Source organism: Malaclemys terrapin, chromosome 3, assembly GCF_027887155.1.
Source record: "Malaclemys terrapin pileata isolate rMalTer1 chromosome 3, rMalTer1.hap1, whole genome shotgun sequence".
NCBI classification, from domain to species: domain Eukaryota; kingdom Metazoa; phylum Chordata; order Testudines; family Emydidae; genus Malaclemys; species Malaclemys terrapin.
In genome coordinates, this window is record NC_071507.1 from 6,779,210 (window position 1) to 6,802,672 (window position 23,463).

The 23,463-nt window shown below is 51.5% G+C and overlaps 1 protein-coding gene and 1 non-coding gene across 2 annotated transcripts; one reads left to right on the top strand and one right to left on the bottom strand.

Annotated features, from left to right (window-relative positions):
- The first annotated feature begins 16,411 nt into the window (after nucleotides 1-16,411).
- RBBP9 (RB binding protein 9, serine hydrolase) lies at nucleotides 16,412-22,109 on the top strand. Its single transcript, XM_054022424.1, has 5 exons — nucleotides 16,412-16,548; nucleotides 18,128-18,170; nucleotides 19,202-19,307; nucleotides 19,945-20,030; nucleotides 20,337-22,109. Exons 1-5 carry the CDS (start codon nucleotides 16,432-16,434, stop codon nucleotides 20,561-20,563), a joined length of 579 nt encoding a protein of 192 aa, XP_053878399.1. The 5' UTR covers nucleotides 16,412-16,431; the 3' UTR covers nucleotides 20,564-22,109.
- Nucleotides 22,110-22,584: 475 nt separating this feature from the next.
- Nucleotides 22,585-22,657, bottom strand: TRNAK-UUU (transfer RNA lysine (anticodon UUU)). The gene has a single exon. It is a non-coding gene; the product is annotated as a tRNA-Lys (tRNA).
- Nucleotides 22,658-23,463: the final 806 nt, after the last annotated feature.

A 23,463-nucleotide genomic window follows, 5' to 3' on the forward strand; every position in this document is an offset into this window, starting at 1 on the left:
TCATGGAACTTTTCATTAGGTTGGTGTATTGATGATACATCCCCACAATTGGCCACTGTTGGAAGACAGGATATGGGGCTAGATAGATCTTGGGTCTGACCCAGTATGGCTGCTCTTATGTTTGGAAAGCTGACAACACTCTGGTGATGCATATCCTTGTGTGATGTAGGTCTGAGTGGGGTATAATGAGTTCTATACATGTACTGGAAATACGCCCCCTGAAATATGTTGAGGGGTCAGACTTGATAAACCAGTTTGGCTTAGAGATAGAGAAGAAGTTCCTTTTGTTTCATGTTCATAGAGCCATAGCCTAATAGCCAAGGCAGAAGGGGAGAAGAAAGTGTACCAGGGAAAGTGCAGGGGTAGGATCCGGTCAAGTGCCCACTCTCTCCCAGGTTTGTGGGTGAGAGCTAAGACAGGTATCTGTTGGATAAAGGACAACGCCCTGCTCCTTACAATCCTCTGTGTCCATGGGAGAGAAGGGATGAATCCCTCCTTGAGAATCTCAGCAGCTTCCTAGGAAGGAGCCAGTGCTCTTCTCGGAGGGCCTTCTCCTGGACCTCACAGGGGTCTGATGCTCTCACTCCACAAGCCTGCCTGGGGCCTTGGAGTTAGTGCTCAACAGAACCAGGCAGAGCCCTGATGTCGAGTACCAGCGCCTTCCCTCTATCCCGGAAGGTGGAAGGGCCCCAACACTGCCCTGCACTCACTGCCCTGACCACGGATGGCTCTCAGGTAGCAGAACACACTGGAAAGGTGGATCATCCAGTCTCTCATTTCCAGGCCTCCCCAGGGCTAAGGTAAAATTCCTGCTCCCCCTGACAATTATGCTCACCTCCAAAATGTGCTGGAGATTGTCTGTGCTGGGGGTTGCTGTCAGCAAGCTCTTCAGCATGGCATCCGTGTCTCTGGGCAGGTTTTCTTCAGAGCCTGCCAGCGGAGGGAGACCATCGGTCAGGGTTATGGAACCTGGGCCTACACCTACCAGGATGACAGCTGGCTCTGCAGTCCTTGCCCAGAGCAGCTCTCTGCAGAGGGCCTGGTGCACAGCAGGTAGGGAACAGCCAAGCTGCTAGGGATGGGAGCTGGGCTTCCTGGCAGAGTCCAGCATCTGCAAGGAAGGGATTCCCCACAGAGGGGCAACATAATCTCCCGCAGAGGGGGAGTCTCCCCCTGACACTTGATTAAATCCTATGGCCTGTTCCCACCTCTGCCCACCCCACCCCCAAATCAGAGCAGCTCCAGCTACCGAAGAGAGCAAAAACCAGAGGCCTTCCTGGCCCTTGGGACAGAGGAGTAGGTTGATGATCTACCTGGAGGTGAGTTTTGGCCTTCCCTATGCCCATGCTCTATACTCCTTTCAGGGCAGCACACAGGAACCCACCATGGACTGCTCCACCCTTGTGTTTGTCGCTACTTCAGTCTGCTTCATCTCTGTGCCAACCCTTTCCTCCTTCACCTCCCTGCAGCACTCGGCAGGGTGTGTGTGTGGAGGGTCAGCATGGTCCCCTTAAAAGCCCAGTCACCACTTAACCAGGACAAGAAGAACTTGACTCTACCCAAGCTCATTCTCTGCTCTGCCTCTGCCTCCGCAAGAGGAACACACCTAACCCACAGCCCCTGCAGCAGCAGATCCTACAGCCAGTTGGAGCCAGCCCGTCTCACCCCTCCTGATGGTGGGAGGGGAACAGGAGAAAGGACAAAAGAAGGAAGAGATGAAGAGAGAGGAAGCAGGGATGGAGGAAAAGGTAAAATGAAAAGGACAAACCTAATGTCCCCAATGATTGTATGGGACAAAATCCCAGATGGGAAATAAAATTCTGACACCTTAAACTAGTGTTTTCCATGTCTAGAATTCAGCTGGCACGCGGTGGATCAGACTGAACAGGTCTCGGAGGCTCTTACCTTCTGAACAGGGACGTCTGTTTTCTAGTAAAATCAGTAAAAGGAAAGGAGAAAACTCGAAAGAGGCTCCTCCTCGCACTCACGTACTTGAACCCTAATACTCTCTCAGTCCTCAAAGAGAGACCTCGAGAAGGAGACTTGCTGAAGCAAAGCCACAGGGGTCTCTGAGGTTTCCCTGGCCCTGCGCCCCTATCCTGCCTGGCACATGTCAGCATCTCTCTGTGAGGTCACCACCTCCCCACCACCTTTGACCAATAGGCTGAGGTCCTGCAAAAGGCCTTTGTGATGTCTCTGCCACACACACCCCTCCCCTGAAGTGCTAATGTCCTGCTGCTGGCCAGACACTTTGAAGGTTTGAGCTACTCTCTGTGGATCACCCCACTCAATGCGTGTTCATTCTAGGAAGCAAGCCGGCTAGACAGTGAAACATAGGAGGCCGCTCCCAATGCTACACTCAGTTTTTCCAAAACTAGTAGACTCGATGGCCAGAAGAGACCTTTAGAGCATCTAATCTAACCCCCTGCATGATCACGGGCTTCCTGTATAGTACAATAGTTACTTTTTGGGTACACACATTGCAGGAAGTCATCTAGTCTTCATTCAATGACATCAAGAGAAGGAGAATCCACCACTTTCCCTTTTAGTGAGTTCCAGGGGGTTCCATTTCCCCTTCCACTAGCTCCTCACTTAAGGTGAGCCAGAGCAGTACCTGCAGCAGGGAGTAGGAGTCGCTGGTGGCCTCAGAGGCACAGCCCCTGCAGTGTCTCAGGCACCTGGCGCAAGTGCCGGATGATGCGGAGCTGGTGCATCACTTTGTCCGTGACGTTCTCCTGCTGCAAGGGAACGAGAACCTATCAGAGACTCAAATGCCCCGAGGAATCAGGGGGAATTAAGAGCACCTGGAACCAGCAGCATTTCCACACAGCACCTGCCCACCACTGAGGGATGGATTCACCTCCTGACCCCCAGAATGGAGTCTTGTTGTCCTTTCTAGTAACCTCCAGTGCCAAACCCTCTTCTTGAAGGGTGAGCTCCTGCCACCTCCGCCTCAGTGCCCTTGACAGCTGATCCACCTCCATACCACAGCTCAAGTTCTCAGAACCCTCTCCTCCCACCCCCACCCAGGTTGGGCAGGGAGGGGCCTCTAGCAAGGGCGGGCAGGAGGGATTCTGGCAGCAGTGAAGTGGGTTGCGGGGAGGTTGAGATCTTGCCTCAAGTCATCCCAGACACTAATGCTGAAGCCTCAGGATGGCAGCCCTGGTGAATGGGGCAGATTAGCAGGCCCTGCTGACTGAATCCTCCCGTTCTCTCTAGGTGGTGGCTCAGGTGACTCGGACACTAGGCCACTGGCAACTGGGTGAGGCCCTCTGGGACAGGAGAGGCTCGCAGAGGGCACTTAGGGGACTCCTCTGCTCTTCCCAAGATCAAAAGCACCGTGCCCTAAGAACATAAGTCCGTGATGAGGTAACGCTTGTCATTAATTAGCTTTGCTAAAGAGCTGTGTTGGAGCTGCTCCGGGGACAAGCTGGTTCCCTCCTGCTCATGGAGGTGAATTCATCTCCCTTCCCAGTATCACCTGCTCTCGCTCTCATTCCCCACCAGGTTCCTTGCTGCCAGGCCAGCGAATGGCGATAGGATGGGAATGAGTCCTGGACCCCGCCCCAATCTCCTGAGTCTAATGTAGCTGCTTACCTTGTCCCCCATCAACTCTTGGGCTTCCCTCAGGAGGGAGTAGGTCAAGACCAGACCAGCCTGGCCGATACGCAGCAAGGGGTTGTGGATGGCCAGCACTGCTGTCTGGAGGAAGAGTCTTCTCTGCCCTTCTGAGAAGAATTTTCCGAAGACCTAAAACCAACAGGATGTGAGGCATTAGGAGATTGCCCAGAGCCAGGCTCCAACTCCTGGGGCTAGAACGGAATCTCCATCCCCAGGAGGCAGCCACTGCAGGGGACCCAGCCACCCTCACTCCCTGAGCTGTCTCATGCCTTGGCAGAGTGTCCTTACCTCCCCCACCCTGGCTGTGTTCCTGTAGCCAGGAACCTGCTGTCCTGGTGCCAGTCCCAGCACCACAGGTCTTCGGCCTCATGGATGCTCAGCCCTGGGAAAGAGAGAGACACACACACATTTGTCATTCTGGTAGCAGTGCTTGTGTCCTTCCAATCCCATTGGTGGCTGCATAGTGGGCAGAGTCCTCGCTGCATGCCTGGCCCAACAGAATAGTAGGGGAGGGGTGTAGAACAGAGAAAGAGACAGACAGAGACTCATCCTCCAGCCGGGGTCAGTCTGAGAGAAATTGGCTGGGGTCCCAGTCTCACTCTTCAATCGGGTGCCATTTCCCAGCTGGGTTCCTTACCCCTCTGGTGCAGCAGCAGCTGGTAGAGCTGGTAAACCCCCTCCCTGCTCTGCCGGCTGATGTCCTGGGCTGGGTCACTGATCAACAGAGCCAGCTGTGCCACGTGGTGACCCATCCTGGGGAATTCTGCTGAGTTCTAATGGAATGGATAGGGAGAGGGGACTCCATCAGCATTTTCCTGCTAGCTCCCAGTCCCCCGTGGGCCAGGACTCTCTTTTTCCCCTCAGCCCCTCTGCAGGAGATGCTAGAGGATAGAAGCTAGAGCTAGACCCTTAATTTCCTCTGCCCCCAAGGGAGCCTGGAGAACAGGGATATGGGCAGGGCCCTCCTTGTGGACTTGCTTCCCCAGCTACTTCAGGATGACAGGAAGACATGAACCTGGAGCATGGTCCCCTTAAAAGCCCAGTCACCACTTAACCAAGAGAAGAAGAACTTGACTCAAGCCAAGCTCATTCTCTGCTCTGCCTCTCGAGTCCTTGGTTGGGTGAAGGGACTGAGTGTGAGCACAATCCCCCCAGGAATCTCAGGGCCCGTTGGAGAGAAGGGCTGAATCTCTGGGGTCCTTCTGTTTCCCTAGGAAGGAGCCTGTGACTCTTCTCTGAGGACCATCTTCTGGATCTCACAGGAGGGGTTCAGACTCTCACTCCCCAAGCCAGCCAGGGACCCTGTGGTTAGTGCTTAAGAGAACCAGGCAGAGCTCTGACTTGAAGTCCCAGCTCCTTCCTCTGTCCTTCACTAGGAAGGGCCTGACACTGGATTGCACTGACTGCCCTGACCGAGGACGGGCCACTGGGGACCCAGCTAGGAGGACAAACTGGAAAATGGATCTAAGAGTTAAGGTAAAATTGCCCCCACCTCTCTCATCGGGCTCACCTTCAAGATGTAGTGGAGCCTGTCGGTGTCTTGGGACTCTGCCACCAGGTTCAATATGAGCCATGGGTCAGAGTTAGGGAAAGTGGGGCTACACTGTCACAGGATGGGAAGAGGGGTCTCTGGGAAGCACTGGTGAGCCCCCAAACACATATCCCAGCCTCTCTCATTCACATCCCTCTGCAGGCAATTAGCAAGGATTCATGGCAGGATGACAGCTGTCTCTTGAATCCAAGACTTTAGCAAGATCTACCTGGACTTGGGTGGTGTCCTTCTGGGTGCCTAGGGTGAAGACGGCATGCAGGGCAGCTCGAAGGAGAAGGGTCTCTAGCTTTGGCTCACGGGCAGGTGTCATGGTGCTGGAAAGAGAGAGGAGCTGGTATTAGACTGTGCAGTGTGGGTGTGGGACTGGCACCAACACGGCCGTGAAACAGCAGGGAAACTGAGGCACTGAGCCAGGGAATGACAAAGCCAAGGTTTCCCAGACAGACAGTGGCAGGGCAGGAATAGCGCCTGTTCCCTGGACCCTGCTGCCCGTCCTGTATCTGATCCTCGGAGTGAGCCTCTCCCCAAAGCCATTGCAATGTTACTGGAGTGGAAAGAACAGCCGAGCCAGAAGACAGTGAAACTTCCCACCACCTCTGCCACAGGAGCCACCCTCGGCTGCCCCTGCAGCACCAGCCATCCCCCATCCATTGGCCCGGGGAGACCCCTGCCCCTCCCATGACTCTCTGCTCCCTCCAGCAGCTGGGCGCCATGTCTCACTCACCACAATCCTCTCCACCACAGCCGCCTTGCAGCAGTGCGATGTGTCCTGCCCTCTCTGCTGTGCAGCGAGACACGCGGAGTGGATGGAGGGCCCTGAGCTTCATCCTGCACCGACCAGGAGTGGCATTAGGGGAGAGAGAGAGAGTCAGTTAGCTAGGGACCTCCCTGCCCCACCCACAGCCACTGCAGGACTCAGGCCTGAATGGGGGATAGTGGGTACCCGCCCACTGTCCAAATCACCCACAACTCCTACACAGGCAGGGTCAGGATCTGGGACAGTGCCTGTGGGGGTGGAGACCCCGGCTGGTGGGTGAAAAATACCCCCATCTTGGGGGTCCCAGATCATGGTGGAGAAAGGTCCCCATTAGGGCTGGTAGATCATCAGAGACAAGACCCTCTGCAGGGGGTCAAGGTGCTGGGAAGGGGCAGGACAATCTCCGTTCCAGTACATCTGGGGAACCTTTGTACCTTTTCTCAGCCCTGGAGCTGCTCTCGGATGTTTTTGAGAGCAGCCTCCTCTGTGGCCAGGTCTACCTATTCCTCCTCCGCGTCCTCTGAGTCCCTGGGGGTCCCTGCACCAGGGAGAGAAGGGGACAGGATGACGCCTTGTCATAACTATAAAGGGAAGGGTAACAGCCCTCCTGTGTACAGTAACTATAAAATCCCTCCTGGCCAGAGACTCCAAAATCGTTTTACCTTTAAAGGGTTAAGAAGCTCAGGTAACCTGGCTGACACCTGACCCAAAGGACCAATAAGGGGACAAGATACTTTCAAATCTTGGTGCGGGGAAGGCTTTTGTCTGTGCTCTTTGTTTTGGGGGTTGTTTGCTCTTGGGATTGAGAGGGACCAGACATCAATTCAGGTTCTCCAAATCTTTCTGAACAAGTCTCTCATATTTCCAACTTGTAAGTAAACAGCCAGGCAAGGCGTGTTAGTTTTTATCTTTGTTTTCTCAACTTGTAAATGTACCTTTTTGCTAGAGTGTTTATCTCTGTTTGCTGTAACTTTGAACCTAAGACTAGAGGGGATTCCTCTGGACTCTTTAAGTTTGATTACCCTGTAAAGTTATTTTCCATCCTGATTTTACAGAGATGATTTTTATCTTTTTCTTTAATTAAAAGCCTTCTTTTTAAGAACCTGATTGATTTTTCCTTGTTTTTAGATCCAAGGGGGTTGGATCTTGATCCACCAGGAGTTGGTGGGAGAAAGGAGGGGGATGGTTAATTTCTCCTTGTTTTAAGATCCAAGGGGTTTGGATCTCTATTCACAAAGGAATTGGTGAAGAGTCTCTCAAGGCTACCCACGGAAGGGAATTAGCATTTGGGAGTGGTGGCAGCGGACCAGATCTAAACTGGTAGTTCAGTTTAGAAGTTTTCATGCAGGCCCCCACATTTGTACCCTAAAGTTCAGAGTGGGGAAGCAGCCTTGACACGCCTGCTGCCACTCAGGGGAAAGATGGGGGCATGGTGGGGCAATGTGCCCCCTTCCCACCTCCGGGACCCAGGGCAGCTTGGGCCCCACACTCCCCCTCTCTCAGTGATGCCTTCAGCCCCCATCTCCTTCAGCAGCCCATAGCAAAGAGACCCCCACACACTATCCTGGACTCCCTAGGAGGTGCCTTCCCCACCCCCCACCCAACTGGAGCATCAACAACCAAAGTGGCAGCATCTACTGTAAGTGGGGTCCAAGCACTATTTGAACCCCACATTTTTGGATGGACCTCCCACAAAGAGAGATGAAGAGCACCCCCAGCAACACAAATGCACACACACCCCTCCTGGTGGTGGGAGTGGAAATTCTGCCACCTTAAACTAGTGTTTTCCATGCCTAGAATTCAGCTGGCACCAGATGGATCAGACTGAACAGGTTCCAAACCTCTCGGAAGCTCTTACCTTTTCAACAGGAACATCTGTTTTCTAATAAAATCAGTAAAAGGAAAGAAGAAAACTCGAAAAAGGTTCCTCCTCGCGCTCATGTACGTGAACCCTAATACTCTCTCAGTCCTCAAAGAGAGACCTCGAGAAGGAGACTTGCTGAAGCAAAGCCACAGGGGTCTCTGAGGTTTCCCTGGCTCTGCGCCCCTATCCTGCCTGGCTCATGTCAGCATCTCTCTGTGAGGTCACCACCTCCCCACCACCTTTGACCAATAGGCTGAGGTCCTGCAAAAGACCTTTGTGATGTCACTGCCACACACACCCATCCCCTGAAGTGCTAATGTCCTGCTGCTGGCCAGACACTTTGAAGGTTTTAGCTACTCCCTGTGGATCATCCCACTCAATGCATGTTCATTCATGCGTCTCACTCACCACAATCATTCTCCACCACAGCCGCCTTGCAGCAGTGCGGCTCCAATGTGTCCTGCCCTCTGCTGTGCATCGAGGCACGCGGGGTGGATGGCGTGCAGGAACATGAGCTGTTAGGCCTCATCCTGCACCCACCAGGAGTGGGGTTAGGGGAGAGAGAGTCAATTAGCCAGGGACTTCCCTGCCCCACCCACACCAGCTGCAGGACTCAGGCCTGAATGGGGGATAGTGGGGACCTGCCCACTGTCCAAATCACTCACAACTCCTACACAAGCAGGGTCAGGACCTTGGACAGTACCTGTGAGGGAGGAGACCCAGCTGGTGTGTGACAAATACCCCCATTTTGGGGGTCCCAGATCATGGTAGAGAAAGGTCCCCATTAGGGCTGGGTGGATCATCAGAGACAAGACCCTCTGCAGGGGGTCAGGGTTCTGGGAAGGGGCAGGACAATCTCCGTTCCAGCACAGCTGGGGAATCTTTGTACCTTTTCTCAGCCCTGGAGCTGCTCTTGGATGTTTTTGAGAGAAGCATCCTCTGTGGCCACATCCACCCATTCCTCCTCCTCTGAGTCCCTGGGTGTCCCTGCACCAGGGAGAGAAGGGGACAGGGTGACGCCTGATGCCACTTGGGGAAAGGACAGGGGCATGGTGGCGCAATGTGCCCCCTTCCCACCTCCGGGACCCAGGGCAGATTGGGCCCACTCTCCCCCCTCTCAGTGATGCCTTCAGCCCCCAACTCCTTCAGCAGCTCATAGCAAAGAGACCCACACACACTGTCCTGGACTCCCTAGGAGGTGTCTTCCCCACCCGCCACCCAACTGCAGCATCAACGACCAAAGTGGCAGCATCTAGTGTCAGTGGGGTCCAAGCACTATTTCAACCCCAAATTTTTGGATGGACCTCCCACAATGGGAGATGCAGAGCACCCACAGCAACACACACACACACACCTACCTACCTACCTCCTGGTGGTGGGACGGGAACAAGAGAAAGGACAAAAGAAGTAAGAGATGAAGAGAAAGGAAGGAGGGATGGAGGAAAACGTAAAACAAAAGAGACAAACCCTAATGTCCCCAGTGGTTCTACGGGACAAAATCCCAGATGGGGAATAAAATTCTGCCACCTCAAACTAGGGATGTCTGTTTTCTAGTAAAATCAGTAAAAGGAAAGGAGAAAACTCAAAAGAGGCTCCTCCTAGCACTCACATACGTGAACCCTAATACTCTCTCAGTCCTCAAAGAGAGACCTCGAGAAGGAGACTTGCTGAAGCAAAGCCACAGGGGTCTCTGAGGTTTCCCTAGCCCTGCGCCCCTATCCTGCCTGGCTCTTGTCAGCATCTCTCTGTGAGGTCACCACCTTTGACCAATAGGCTGAGGTCCTGCAAAAGGCCTTTGTGATGTCACTGCCACACACCCCCCTCCCCTGAAGTGCTAAGGCTCTGCCGCTGACCAGACACCTTGAAGGTTGGAGCTACTCTCTGTAGATCACCCTGTTGCTGGCCCAGAGGGCCCCGAGGGGGCAACAGGGTTCATTGCCCGGTGTGCGTCGCACCAATAGACACACCAGGGTGGAGAAGCAAACCAAATTTATTCAAGAGCTCTGAATAGGCATTAGGAGACCAGCATGTCTCAAATCAAGCGCAGCACATACAAGCAGGTTTCCCATTTTATATTCCAAGCTGTTTCTGTGTAAGTCTTTGTCTGTTTCTCCCCCACTACCCCTCCCATCCCGAGCAGTTACAGCAGGTACACATTGTGGTGTATTAGAAAAGTTCTCGTCCGCATGCTTATCTTCGACCTTGCAAGCTCTACGTAGTAGGCTTCTCGTTCCCCCTTTTCCCCTCGTTATCACTACTGCTTCTGTAGTGTGAGCGAAACTGCAGCTGTCTGCTAAAAAGCTGACTGTTACATAGAATATAAGGGTTGGAAGGGACCTCAAGAGGTCATCTAGTCCAACCCCCTGCTCAAAGCAGGACCAATTCCCAACTAAATCATCCCAGCCAGGGCTTTGTCAAACCAGGCCTTAAAAACCTCCAAGGAAGGAGACTCCACCACCTCCCTAGGTAACGCATTCCAGTGCTTCACCACCCTCCTAGTGAAATAGTGTTTCCTAATATCCAACCTGGACCTCCCCCACTGCAACTTGAGACCATTGCTCCTTGTTCTGTCATCTGCCACCACTGAGAACAGCCGAGCTCCATCCTCTTTGGAACCCCCCTTCAGGTAGTTGAAGGCTGCTATCAAATCCCCCCCTCATTCTTCTCTTCTGGAGACTAAACAATCCCAGTTCCCTCAGCCTCTCCTCATAAGTCATGTGCTCCAGACCCCTAATCATTTTTGTTGCCCTCCGCTGGACTCTGTCCAATTTTTCCACATCCTTCGTGTGGTGTGGGGCCCAAAACTGGACACAGTATTCTAGATGAGGCCTCACTAATGTCGAATAAAGGGGAACAATCATGTTCCTCGATCTGCTGGCAATGCCCCTACTTATACAGCCCAAAATGCCGTTAGCCTTCTTGGCAACAAGAGCACACTGTTGACTCATATCCAGTTTCTCGTCCACTGTGACCCCTAGGTCCTTTTCTGCATAAATGCTACCTAGCCATTCGGTCCCTAGTCTGTAGCAGTGCATGGGATTCTTCCGTCCTAAGTGCAGGACTCTGCACTTGTCCTTGTTGAACCTCATCAGGTTTTTTTTGGCCCAATCCTCTAATTTGTCTAGGTCCCTCTGTATCCGATCCCTACCCTCTAGTGTATCTACTACGCCTCCTAGTTTAGTGTTATCTGCAAACTTGCTGAGAGTGCAGTCCACACCATCCTCCAGATCATTAATAAAGATATTAAACAAAACCGGCCCCAGGACCCACTCTTGGGGCACTCCGCTTGAAACAGGCTGCCAACTAGACATGGAGCCATTGATCACTACCCGTTGAGCCCGACGATCTAGCCAGCTTTCTATCCACCTTACAGTCCATTCATCCAGCCCATACTTCTTTAACTTGGTGGCAAGAATACTGTGGGAGACCGTATCAAAAGCTTTGCTGAAGTCAAGGAATAACACATCCACTGCTTTCCCCTCATCCACAGAGCCAGTTATCTCATCACAGAAGGCAATTAGGTTAGTCAGGCACGACTTCCCCTTGTTGAATCCATGCTGACTGTTCCTGATCACTTTCCTCTCCTCTAAATGTTTCATAATTGATTCCTTGAGGACCTGCTCCATGATTTTTCCAGGGACTGAGGTAAGGCTGACTGGCCTGTAGTTCCCCAGATCCTCCTTCTTCCCTTTTTTAAAGATGGGCACTACATTAGCCTTTTTCCAGTCATCTGGGACCTCCCCCGATCGCCATGAGTTTTCAAAAATAATGGCTAATTGCTCTGCAATCTCATCCACCAACTCCTTTAGCACCCTCGGATGCAGCACATCCGGCACAATGGACTTGTGCACGTCCAGTTTTTCTAAATAGTCCAGAACCACTTCTTTCTCCACAGAGGACTGGTCACCTTCTCCCCATATTGTGCTACCCAGTGCAGCAATCTGGGAGCTGACCTTATTCGTGAAGACAGAGGCAAAAAAAATCATTGAGTACATTAGCTTTTTCCACATCCTCGGTCACTAGGTTGCCTCCCTCATTCAGTAAGGGGCCCACACTTCCCTTGATTTTCTTCTTGTTGCTAACATATTCTGCTTCTAGGCTGATTAGCATGTAGGTAGGTTAAAGTTCACAAGATGTAGTTACTGTGGCTCACTTAGACCCAGAGCAGGAGGGTTTCATCGACACTTATGGCCTTCCACTCCCACGAGTTACCTGGTAGCTATGCCTAGTGACGCCAACAACCCCATTCAATGAGTGTTCATTCTAGGAAGCAAGACGGCTAGAAAGAAAAACATCAGAGGCTGCTCCCAATGCTACACTCAGTTTTTCCAAAACTAGTAGACTTTATGGCCAGAAGAGACCTTTAGAGCATCTAATCTAACCCCCTGCATATCATAGGCTTCCTGTATAGCACACCAGTTACTTTTTGGGCACACACATTCCAGAAAGGCATCTAGTCTTCATCCAATGACATCAAGAGATGGAGAATCCACCACTTTCCCTTTTAGTGAGTGCCAGGGGACTCCATTTCCCCTTCCACTAGCTCCCCATTTACAGTGAGCCAGAGCAGTACCTACAGCAGGGAGCGGGAGTTGCTGGTGACCTCAGAGGCACAGCCCCTGCAGTGCCTCAGGCACTGGCGCAAGTGCCGGATGATGCGGAGCTGGTGCATCACTTTGGCCATGACGTCCTCCTGCTGCAAGGGAATGAGAACCTGTCAGAGACTCAAACACCCCGAGGAATCAGGGGGAATTAAGAGCACCTGGAACCACCAGCATTTCCACCCAGCACCTACCCACCACTGAGGGATGGATTCACCTCTTGACCCCCAGAATGGAGTCTTCTTGACCTTTCTAGTAACCTCCAGTGGCAACCCCCTTCTTTGTAGGGTGAGCTCCTGCCACCTCCCCCTCAGTGTCTTTGACAGCTGTTCCACCTCCAAACCACAGCTCAAGTTCTCAGAACCCTCTCATCCCTCCCACACACAGGTTGGGCAGGGAGGGATCTCTAGCAAGGGGGTCAGGAGGGATTCTGGCAGCACGGAATGGGTTGCGGGGAGGTCGAGATCTTACCCAAAGTCATCCCAGACACTAATGCTGAAGCCACAGGATGGCAGCCCTGGTGAATGGGGCAGATCAGCAGCCCCTGCTGACTGAATCCTCCCGTTCTCTCTAGGTGGTGGCTCAGGTGACACGGACACTAGGCCACTTGTAACTGGGTGAGGCCCTCTGGGACAGGAGAGGCTCACAGATGGCACTTAGGGGACTCGTCTGCTCTTCCCGAGAGCGAAAGCACCGTTCCCTAGGAACAGAAGTCCGTGATGAGGTAATGCTTGTCATTAATTAGCCTTGCTAAAGAGCTGTGTTGGAGCTGCTCTGGGGACAAGCTGGTTTCCTCCTGCTCATGGAGGTGAATTCAACTCCTTTCCCAGTATCACCTGCTCTCGTTCTCATTCCCACCAGGTTCCTTGCTGCCAGGCCAGCGAATGGCGATAGGATGGGAATGAGCCATGGTCCCGCCCCAATCTCCTGAGTCTAACACAGCTGCTTACCTTGTCACCCATCAGCTGCTGGGCTTCCCCCAGGACGGAGTAGGCCAGGACCAGCCCAGCCTGGCTGACATGTAGCAGGGGGTTGTGGATGGCCAGCACTGCCGTAGGAAGGAAGAATCTTCTCTGCACTTCCGAGAAGAACTTTCCAAGACCTAAAACCAACAGGATGTGAGGCATTAGGAGATTGCCCAGAGTCAGGCTCCAACTCCTGGGGCTAGAACGGCATCTCCATCTAGTGGCCCCAGGAGGCAGCCACTGCAGGGGACCCAGCCACCCCCACTCCCTGAGCTGTCTCATGCCCTGGCAGAGTGTCCTTGCCTCCCCCACCCTGGCTGTGTTCCTGTAGCCCAGGAGCCTGATGTCCTGGTGCCAGTCCCAGCACCACAGGTCTTCGGCCTCATGGATGCTCAGCCCTGGGAAAGAGAGACACACACACACATTTGTCATTCTGGTAGCAGTGCTTGTGTCCTTCCAATCCCATTGGTGGCTGCACAGTGGGCAGAGTCCTCGCTGCGTGCCTGGCCCAACAGAATAGTAGGGGAGGGGTGTAGAACAGAGAAAGAGACAGACAGAGACTCATCCTCCAGCCGGGGTCAGTCTGAGAGAAATTGGCTGGGGTCCCAGTCTCACTCTTCAATTGGGTGCCATTTCCCAGCTGGGTTCCTTACCCCTCTGGTGCAGCAGCAGCTGGTAGAGCTGGTAAACCCCGCCCTGCCCCGCCGGCTGATGTCCTGGGCTGGGTCACTGATCAACAGAGCCAGCTGTGCCCAGGGGCGGCTCTAGGCACCAGCAAAGCAAGCACCTGCTTGGGGCTGCCCATTTGCAGGGGCGGCAGGGATCCAGCATGGGAGCTGAGAACCAACAGGGGCCCCTGGGAGCTGTAGTTCGTTGGTTAGCTCCCTGCCTATAGAGCCAGCCCTGGGGCAGGGAAAGAACTACATTTCCCAGCATTCCCTTGGCCACTACCAACAGGAAAGAGGATGAGGGTGTGAGGAAGCTGAGACCTCATGCTGCAGCCTGCTGTGAATGGAGAGCTGCGCTATGAGTAGGGATTCTATATTTTAATATTCAAAAAATAGGACACTTCACGGGGAGGGAGGGTAGCCCTACCCTGCCCCCATCCACTCCCTCCGACTGCCCCCCACAGAAACCCCAACCCATCCAAGCCCCCTGCTCCCTGTCTCCTGATCACCCCCTCCCGGGACCCCTGCCCCTACAGCCCCACAGGACTCCACCCCCTATCTAAGCCCCACTGGTCCTGGTACCCAACTTCCCCCTTCCTGAGACCCCCCCCCCAACTTCCCCTCTAGGACCCCACCCCCTACCTGTCCCCTGACAAACCCCTGGGATTCCCATGCCTATCCAACTGCTGCCTGTCCCCTAACTGCCCCCCCAAACCCCTGACCCATCTAACCCCCCCTTCTCCCTGCCCCTGACTGTACCCCCAAACCTCTGCCCCATCCAACCCCCCCTGCTCCCTGTCCCTTTACTGCCCCCAGCCCCAGAACCCCCTACCCCTTCTCCAACCCCACAACCCCCTTACCGTGCCACTCAGACCAGCGTGTCTGGCTTCGTACAGCGCCACACACTGTGCTATATACATGCTGCCGTGCTCCCCCGCGGAGCCACAGGCTCCCCCTCCCGCCCAGCACCTGCCTTCCAGATTTGAACACCTCAAAATTCTTGAGTGCTCAAGCTCAGTTTGGGCAGCTGTTACTTCATTTCTCCCAAATCAAATATACTGATCCACTGTAACTTGCTGTAGAAAAAGTAGGATAAAATTGAGCAAGAAATGCTTCTCAGTGGTTATTAGGACTGGAATTGCTATTTTCAACAGCCATTGCCTTTTCTTTGTTTGTTTGTTTGTTTGTTTAAAAGGAAGACAGTGATATTGCATTGGCAAATTCCCCATAGAAAGGAAGAGTGGAAGAAAAGAATAATAAAGGCACCTCAACTTTTCCTCATTTATGTAAGACAGTCTTATAATATGGAGGATATCTGGATGCAATCACACAAGCTGAAAATTGTTCCACTTTATTGCAGTTCTGTAACCATATGGGAACCAATCCTGTCTGTGTTCTGTGCACATCTAAAATTCCTGCTGAATGACCTGCCATGGGAGCGAGTTACCAGTGACCCAGGCCTGCGGCGGAAGGATGGTGCAGATGGTGGGGGTGAGCCCAGGGCTGGGGCGGCAGGAGGTGTGTGTGTGTGTGTGTGGCAATGGTGGGGGGGTAGGGGAAACCCAGAGCTGGGGCAGCAGGGTGTGTGTGTGGGAGAGCCCAGGGCTGGAGCGGCAGGGGGATGCGGGTGGGGGAGGTGAGAGCCCAGGGCTGGAACGGCAGGGGGGTGCGGGTGGGGGAGGTGAGAGCCCAGGGCTGGAGCGGCAGGGGGGTGCAGGTGGTGGGGGAGAGCCCAGGGCTGGGGCGGCAGGGGGGTACGGCGAGGAGCCCAGGGCTGGGACGGGGAGCAGCCAAACATTTTTTTTGCTTGGGGCAGCAAAAAACCTAGAGCCGGCCCTGCATGAAACCTTAAATCAGAGTAAATAAATGAAGACTCGGCACCACTTCCGAAAGGTTGGAGACCCCTGCATTAATATCTGTGGACCCACAATCGTGGCCCCATTGTGCTAGGCCCTGTACAAACATCCAACAAAAAGATGGAAATCACAAAATTAACAAGAAGAAGAACTCTGTGTAGTTTGAAAGTTTGTGTCTCGCTCGCCAACAGAAGTTGTTCCAGTAAAAGGTGTTACCTCACTCACCTTGTCTCTCTCATATCCTGGGAGTGGGACCAACATGACCACAACACTGCAAACAAAATTGCCAAGTAGCAGGTAAGGCACTAGCTTCCATTGTGATTTTCAGGTCTTTTATGTGTTGCTTTTGTCTGTGCACTTGTTCTTTGGGGCTTCTAAATTAGCTCATTTCAGAGAGGAACAAATGACAGCAACGACCACACTGCGAATAATTTTCTACCAAGAAAACTACGACTCCCAAGATGCCTCCTTTCTGCCTCCATTTCCCATCATCCCCTCTTCTTGGCTTGAAACAGTGTTTCCGCTCCTCCTGCTGCAGTGTTGCGGCATGTTCCAGGTGCGACCGCAGCTTCGTCCCACTAGGGCTGTAATAGTGCCTGGGAACGGGTCAGGCGATATAGAGAAATCCAACTGGTACAGATGGGTGTGGGAAACTCTAGAGGAGGTGAGACATGGTGATGACAAAAGGTTTGATCTGACTGTATTTATTTACTTTCCGCCCCACCAGGTGTTTGGAACGCCCTGGATCAGCCACCTGGTTTCTTTTCCTAGTCAAACTGTGTGCCCCAGTCTCTACTTCGCTTTTGTGAGGTTTAGCATATAGGTTCCCTTTCTTTAAATCCACAGCTGGCAAGCAGGAGGGGAACTGGGGAAGGGTCTCGGCCTGGGGAAGGGTCTAACTTTTCTTCATGGACCACTTTAAAATTGCTGAGGGTCTTGGTGGACCACTTAATGATCTTTCCAAATGCTGTTTGTACCACTATTGTAAAGCACTTTGCATAAAAGTGCTATATAAAAAAAACCTTAATAATAATTAACTTTTTTGTTCTACAAATAAAAGCACACAACTCATATTTTAATATCAGTAGTCTTACCTTTCTAATGTGATGGATGTGCCCTCTTTCCCCCGCTGTAGCAGCCCCCAAGCTGGGGCTGGGAAGAAGGTGGGTCTCTCTCCAGCAGCCGTAGCCCTAGAACTGGGGAAAGTCAGTTCTTTCTCTGGCCGCCGCAGCCCTGCACGTCCCAAATTTCCCCCACCCCCTCTTCTCACCCCACTGCCCCCTCCCACCTATTCCCACCCCCCAACCCCACCACCTCACCTTACATGTGCATCTTCTCCAAGGTCCAGGCACCTAATTAGTGGAGCCACACCTGTAGGGCTCCACTAATTAGGTGGGTGGCCCTTCATTCTCTCATTTGCGGCCGCCTAGGCGTGCACCTTAGAGGAAACTATCCACGGACCACCTGAATGGAGCTCGCCGACCACTGGTGGTCCACGGACCACAGTTTGAGAACCTCAGGTCTAAGCAGAACATCTGCAGTGAAGCAGAGAGAGAGAGAGAGATCATATTGTTTTTCTTACTCTAATAAACTTCCTTGTTCAGCATTAGAAGTAAGCGACTTTTTCTGTGATTCTTGTCTTTGTCATATAACATCCCTCCCCTCCCCCCCAGGCTTGTTCAGAGCTACCTTTTGGGGGAAGATCTAGCATGCTGATTTGAATGATGCATGAAGGATGCAGTATATGATGTTTTATTGCCCCTCTAGGGACTCTCACCTGGTTCCCTGTAATTCCACTCAGGTATTTCTGTTATGAAGTTCAGCCACTTGACCTCATACAGAGGAGAAAGTTAGCACAGAAATAAGGGATCACTCTTAGTGAGATGCAAGCACAAGAGTGCAGTGATTGGTCACCCAAGGGAGAACCCCAAAAGAGAGACAGAATGCTTGTAATTCAAATGAGGAATATTTGTAGAATCAGCAATCTCTCTCCACCCGGGGTATAATAATTTGCAGTGTGTACAGTGCTTTACATTAGGTAAATACCAGCTGCTCACTCTTCTCCATGTTCCCCAGTGCACCCCAAGTGTTTAACCTTTCAACCTGACACGCTGTAGCAAGGCCCGTCTTTATAATCCTGAAGACCCATTGGAGGAAAGCGAGCAATGCAATGGTTGGCTAACTTTGCTTGCTAAGGGACTGCGCAGCCTTTGACAGTGCGATCATTGGTCTTCTCCGCACAGGTACCTGGTTTCCAGTGTATACTTCGAAATATGCCTGACCCAAGTAAGTCTGTTTTTTCTTGTCCCCTTATTTTGCCTTATCCCATGCGCAAGACACCTCTACCCCGATATAACGCGGCCCGATATAACACAAATTCGGATATAATGCGGTAAAGCAGCACTCCGGGGGGGCGGGGCTGCACACTCGGGCGGATCAAAGCAAGTTCGATTTAATGCGGTTTCACCTATAATGCGGTAAGATTTTTTGGCTCCCGAGGACAGCGTTATATCGAGGTACAGCTGTGTTTCCAGAAAATGAATGTGAGCCTGCACTATCTCAGTGGCTGTTTTCATGCTTGGGGAGTTGCTGCGCCCCCAGCCCACAAGGAGGTCCATAGCCTACTCAAATGCTTTAATGGGAAGAGGGCTTGGGATGCTCATCTGAATGCTCGGGCACATACTGTGATGCAAAACATTGCTCGTGCCCAGACAGTACCTGCTTGGTTAAGTCCTGAAAGCCCCAGAGATTCCACAGGGTCCCAAATGAGCTGGAGAGCTCGGTGGGGAAGTGTTCCTGAAGGCTGACGTTCCAGAGGGCTATTTCTGCCAGTCGTTCTAGACTAGACAAATAGTCTCTGTCTCAGCCGGGTTTCCAGCAGACTGGTGTCCACAACGCCGCCACCATCATCAGGACTGGTCTCTTTGTTGGCAGTCTCAGCCAGGAGGCCAAAGACTGAGCCTTGGAGGTTAAACCACACACTGACCTTACACCTGGCAGCTCCATGTGGAAGCACTTTGGTGGGGTAGCATGGTTGGAATTTGCACAGCTGCAGTATACATTTGACGCATCCTGGGGATAAACAGAGGCCTTTGGTCTCCAGGGCTGCTAACCTAACCCCTTTCACAAGCACTAAATACAGGGCTGCTAACCTAACCCCTTTCACAAGCACTAAATACACTGAGAATTAAATAGAGAGAAAATCCCTGAAAGAGACGCACACAGAGCATGCCAGCCGGGGTGGCGAGGAGGGGAAGAGCTCATTCTTTGCCAAATCAGGAAACGCAAAGCAATTGAATCATTTCTCTAAAAATCAGTTACAGCTCGAGAGAGAATCTGGCTGCCGTTCATGGAATCAGAACTCCATTGCGATGAGCAGACGATCGTTATTGGCCACAGTTCTGGTGCCGCTGCTGCCATGAGGTACAGTACAGGGGACATTGCACAGAGCTTCATGTTTCACACTCTAATGTGATCAGGCCCATTTAAACTAATGATCCCAGTTCTGCTTGACTTGAGCTCACTGGCAAAACTACCCCCCCGGCATCAGTGTGAGTAGAATCCTTTTAATGGGATTAGAACCATGCGTCAGGGATTCAGGATTGGCTCTGTATTGGAGCTCTTATCTGTCATTGAAGAACTGGACATGTAACAATGGGGACAGAATGCCACGATAAAACCCCCCCAACTAAATCAAATGTAATAGTTTGGCTGCTATGGCATTACACGATCCATCTGAAAATCCTTGGATGACTTGCCTGTTGCTGTAACCTGTCCAAATCTTTTACATGAACATCACCCCAGCTTTGCTGAAAGGACGTTGTGTAGCCCTGCCGTCAGATTCAATCAGTTACTGTTTTGGCTGCTTCTCGTTCTCCTTTCAATGTAAAAACAATCTGGATTTTTTTCATGTTCTTAACTGATAGATTAGAAGGTAAAAACCATCTCCCAAAGGTGTTTGTGAGCACTTGGCAAACTGTGTAAAATGACAGAAACTGTGTATTGTGTACCAGAATGATGTACAGCCGGCTTAATCTCCTGGCTCCCTTTTTTCCCTCAGGTATGCAGAAACTCACAAGGTGTATGCAATTATTTTAGTGTCTGCTTACGTTTCCGACTTGGGAGATGAGACTGAAAGAGAGAGCGGTAAGTTCCTCTCATTTGATCTATGTGTGGCCTTCTCTTGAACCAGTTAAATTACTAGCGTAACATTCACTAATCATTTGAAAGGAGAGTCCTGTCCTTTCACATACATCTGCTGCCAAACCTGAGACTGATTGCTTGACACTGGGAAGTCAGAAATCTTTTAAATCCGGGACTGCTCCCAGTTTGCATCTGGTCCCAAGAAGAAATTTGTTTGCATTGGAAATGTACAAGGAAGTAAACAGGACAGTGAAGATACTACAGAGAGATTAGATTCTGTTCCATGATGATTGTTTTTGTGCCCTTCAGGATACTTTAACCGACCTTGGCAGTGGGAGAAGATCAAGGCTAATTGTCATCACATTGTGCAGTTTGCTTCCACAGACGATCCTTTCCTTCCCTGGAGCGAGCAGCAGGCAGTGGCCAATGAGCTCAACGCAGAGCTATACAAGTTCACAGACAGGGGCCACTTTCAGAGCAGTGAATTCAATGAGCTAATCAGTGTGATCCAGGAAATACTCAACAGGGCTGCTTAAAGCAGGGCCTGTTCATTTTGTATTTCCTTACCTTGGGGACAGGAGGTGCAGTCTGTATTTCCTACTGAGCAATTCCACAGCAAAGATCTAGAGCAGTGGCTTTCAAACTTTTTTTCTGGGGATCCAGTTGAAGAAAATTGTTGGTGCCCGTGACCCAATGGAGCTGGGGGAGGGGCTCAGGATTGGGGCAGGGGTGCAGGAGGGGGTCAAGGCTCTGGACTGGGGATGCAGGCTCTGGGGTGGGGTCAGGGCTGAGGGGTTTAGGGGTGTAAGAAAGGGTTCTCGGTGGCTCAGGGCTGGGGCAGGCGATTGGGGCACGGGGTTGGGGCACGGACTTACCTGAGGCGGCTGCCAGGCAGTATAGTGACTATACTTCAATGAGTTCTCTTTCCTAGTTCAGTTTTGCTCTGCAGCTTCTGGGACATGCCCATTCTTTTGCCCTGTCTTTTTGCATTGATTAGATTCATGGTTTTAAGGGTGGTGATAATGTTTGATACTTTGCAAAGGCTTTGACTTTTTTTTTTTTTTTTTTTTAAATCTCACAATAACATGGCTTTTGTTACATAAAATACGTATCATTTCTTTTAAGGAGTTTAGGCTGTTATATGGGTCTATTCCAATACCTGTGGCTCAAGGCATGGATTTAGAGCCACAGATTTTAAGGTCAGAAGGGCCCTCTAGTGGAACACAGTCCAAAGAACCTCATCCCCTAACACAGTGGTCTCCAAACTTTTTGATTGCGCACCCCTATCAGTAAAAAATTTTTGAGCACGCCCCCCTTGCTACGGCGGCTCTACCATTTTTGCCGAAGCACAAAAAAAAAAAACGCTCGGACAAAGAGGGGGAAAAAAAAACGCTCCTCCGGCCGCACACCCCCAAGGATCCTCTTGTGCAGCCCCTGGGGTGCATGCACCCTACTTTGGAGACCACTGCCCTAACACCCTGTGCTGGTTTGCTTTAAAGGGACATCTTCTGCAGTAGTGCTGCCAGGCTGTCCTTTAATATTATTGTTTCCAATAAAATATTGACGGGTTGGTTTGAAACTTGCCAATGTAACTAAGCAGCTGCCACTCCATTAAAGTCAATGAAGTTACACCAGAGCTATTACTCCAGACCAGACACAACTAATGTTGGTAATTAAAACTGTAGCAAAGGCATGGATATTTCGGGAAGGAAAAATCACAGGCCGGGCAAGAAAAAGGGTGTGGGATAAAAACCTCAACTATTGCTTTGTACTTAAAATAGTCTCCTTTTCTCTTTGTTATGCAAACCTGGCATAGTGCAACAATAAAAGATCGCTCTTGCATTAGAGAAGTACATCCCTCTGCCGGTGTTCTGGGAAGATCAGTTAGCGTTGTGAGGGCATTCATTCCAGTTACCCATTTACTACTCTTCCAGCTCCACAACATTAATGGGGATGTGGGTTTGGGGTGTTGTCGCCAGGGAGGCGGTTTGTCTTGCTGCATACAGGACAATGCAAACTTTTATTAAATGCTTTAAAAGAAAAAAATACATTAAACATTTTACATAAAAATGATCAAATGAACCTGTGTATCACTGTGTGTAATTCTCTGTTTGATATATATGTGGGTGTGGGTGTGTGTACACGCCTGCCTGGACACAGGCCCAAGCATCCTCTAAACTTTAGAGGATGAAGTTTTTCAAAGAGAATAACTGTTGCTTGACAGTTTCTCAGAGGCTGCCAATTGTCTGTGGTGAGGAAGTATCATTTTGAGGTGTTAGCTCTCAGGCCCTGCAGTTCATAGAATATCAGGGTTGGAAGGGACCTCAGGACGTGATCTAGTCCAACCCCTTGCTTAAAGCAGGACCAATCCCCAGACCGATTTTTGCCCTAGATCCCTAAATGGCCCCCTCAAGGATTGAGCTCACAACCCTGGCTTTAGCAGGCCAATACTCAAACCACTGAGCTATTCCTCTCCCCTAAATAATGTCAAGGAGGGTACTGAAGAGCTGCCTCTTGAAGTTCTTGGGGATACCACAGGGGAAAATGATCACCCCTACACCTGATCAGGGACTTGAACCCTGGACCCTCAGATTAAAAGTCTGATGCTCTACCAACTGAGCTAGCCAGGCTCACAAAGTCTCATGCTGTCTCCTCTCAAAACAGGATAAACACACAAGGTTACAGAGAGCATAAGCTTTTGGGGTACGTCTACACTGCAGTAAAAGACCCCCAGTCAGCTGACTTGGATGTGTGGGGCTCGGGCTGCAGGACTAAAAATTGCTCGGTAGACTTTGGGCCCAGGCTCTCTGACCACCCCCTCACAGGGTCCCAGAGCTCGTGTGAGCCCTGATGTCTTGACCCTGGCCAGCTGCGGGTGTTTAATTGCTATGTAGAAATATCCTTTGAGGCCAGGGCCGTCCTTTTGTTCTGTGTTTGTACAGTGCCTAGCACAACAATGGGGTCCTGCTGTGCAGTACATAGAATTAACAACAGGGGAGGGATAAAAAGTGCAGTAAACACTGCTTTGTCTCCTGTTTGGGTGGCAGTTCAGTTGCTGGAAAGCTACAAACAAAAGTACATGGCCCAAGACTCTGTCAGACACCCCAGGATCTGGCTTTACTCCTCTGCTCTGAGAAATGTTTGGCTGATCTACGTTGAATTTCCTCTGGCCAATCTGGGGGAGACAACTCTTTTTCACTGAGATTGGGCCGCCCAGGACAGCTTTTTGCTTGGAGAATTGGCCCCGAAGCCTTGCAAGGTTAGAGCTGTGCTGGCAAAAAGACAAGATGGGGGAAGAAGGAATAAGACAGAGGATGCAGACTGTCATGCTGGGAGGGGGTGACAAGAACCTTTGTACAGGGCATCACCATGGCGCTGGTGATGTCATAGGCTTGCCTTTCCTTGTCTGAGCCCATCATAATATCCATTTCAGGGT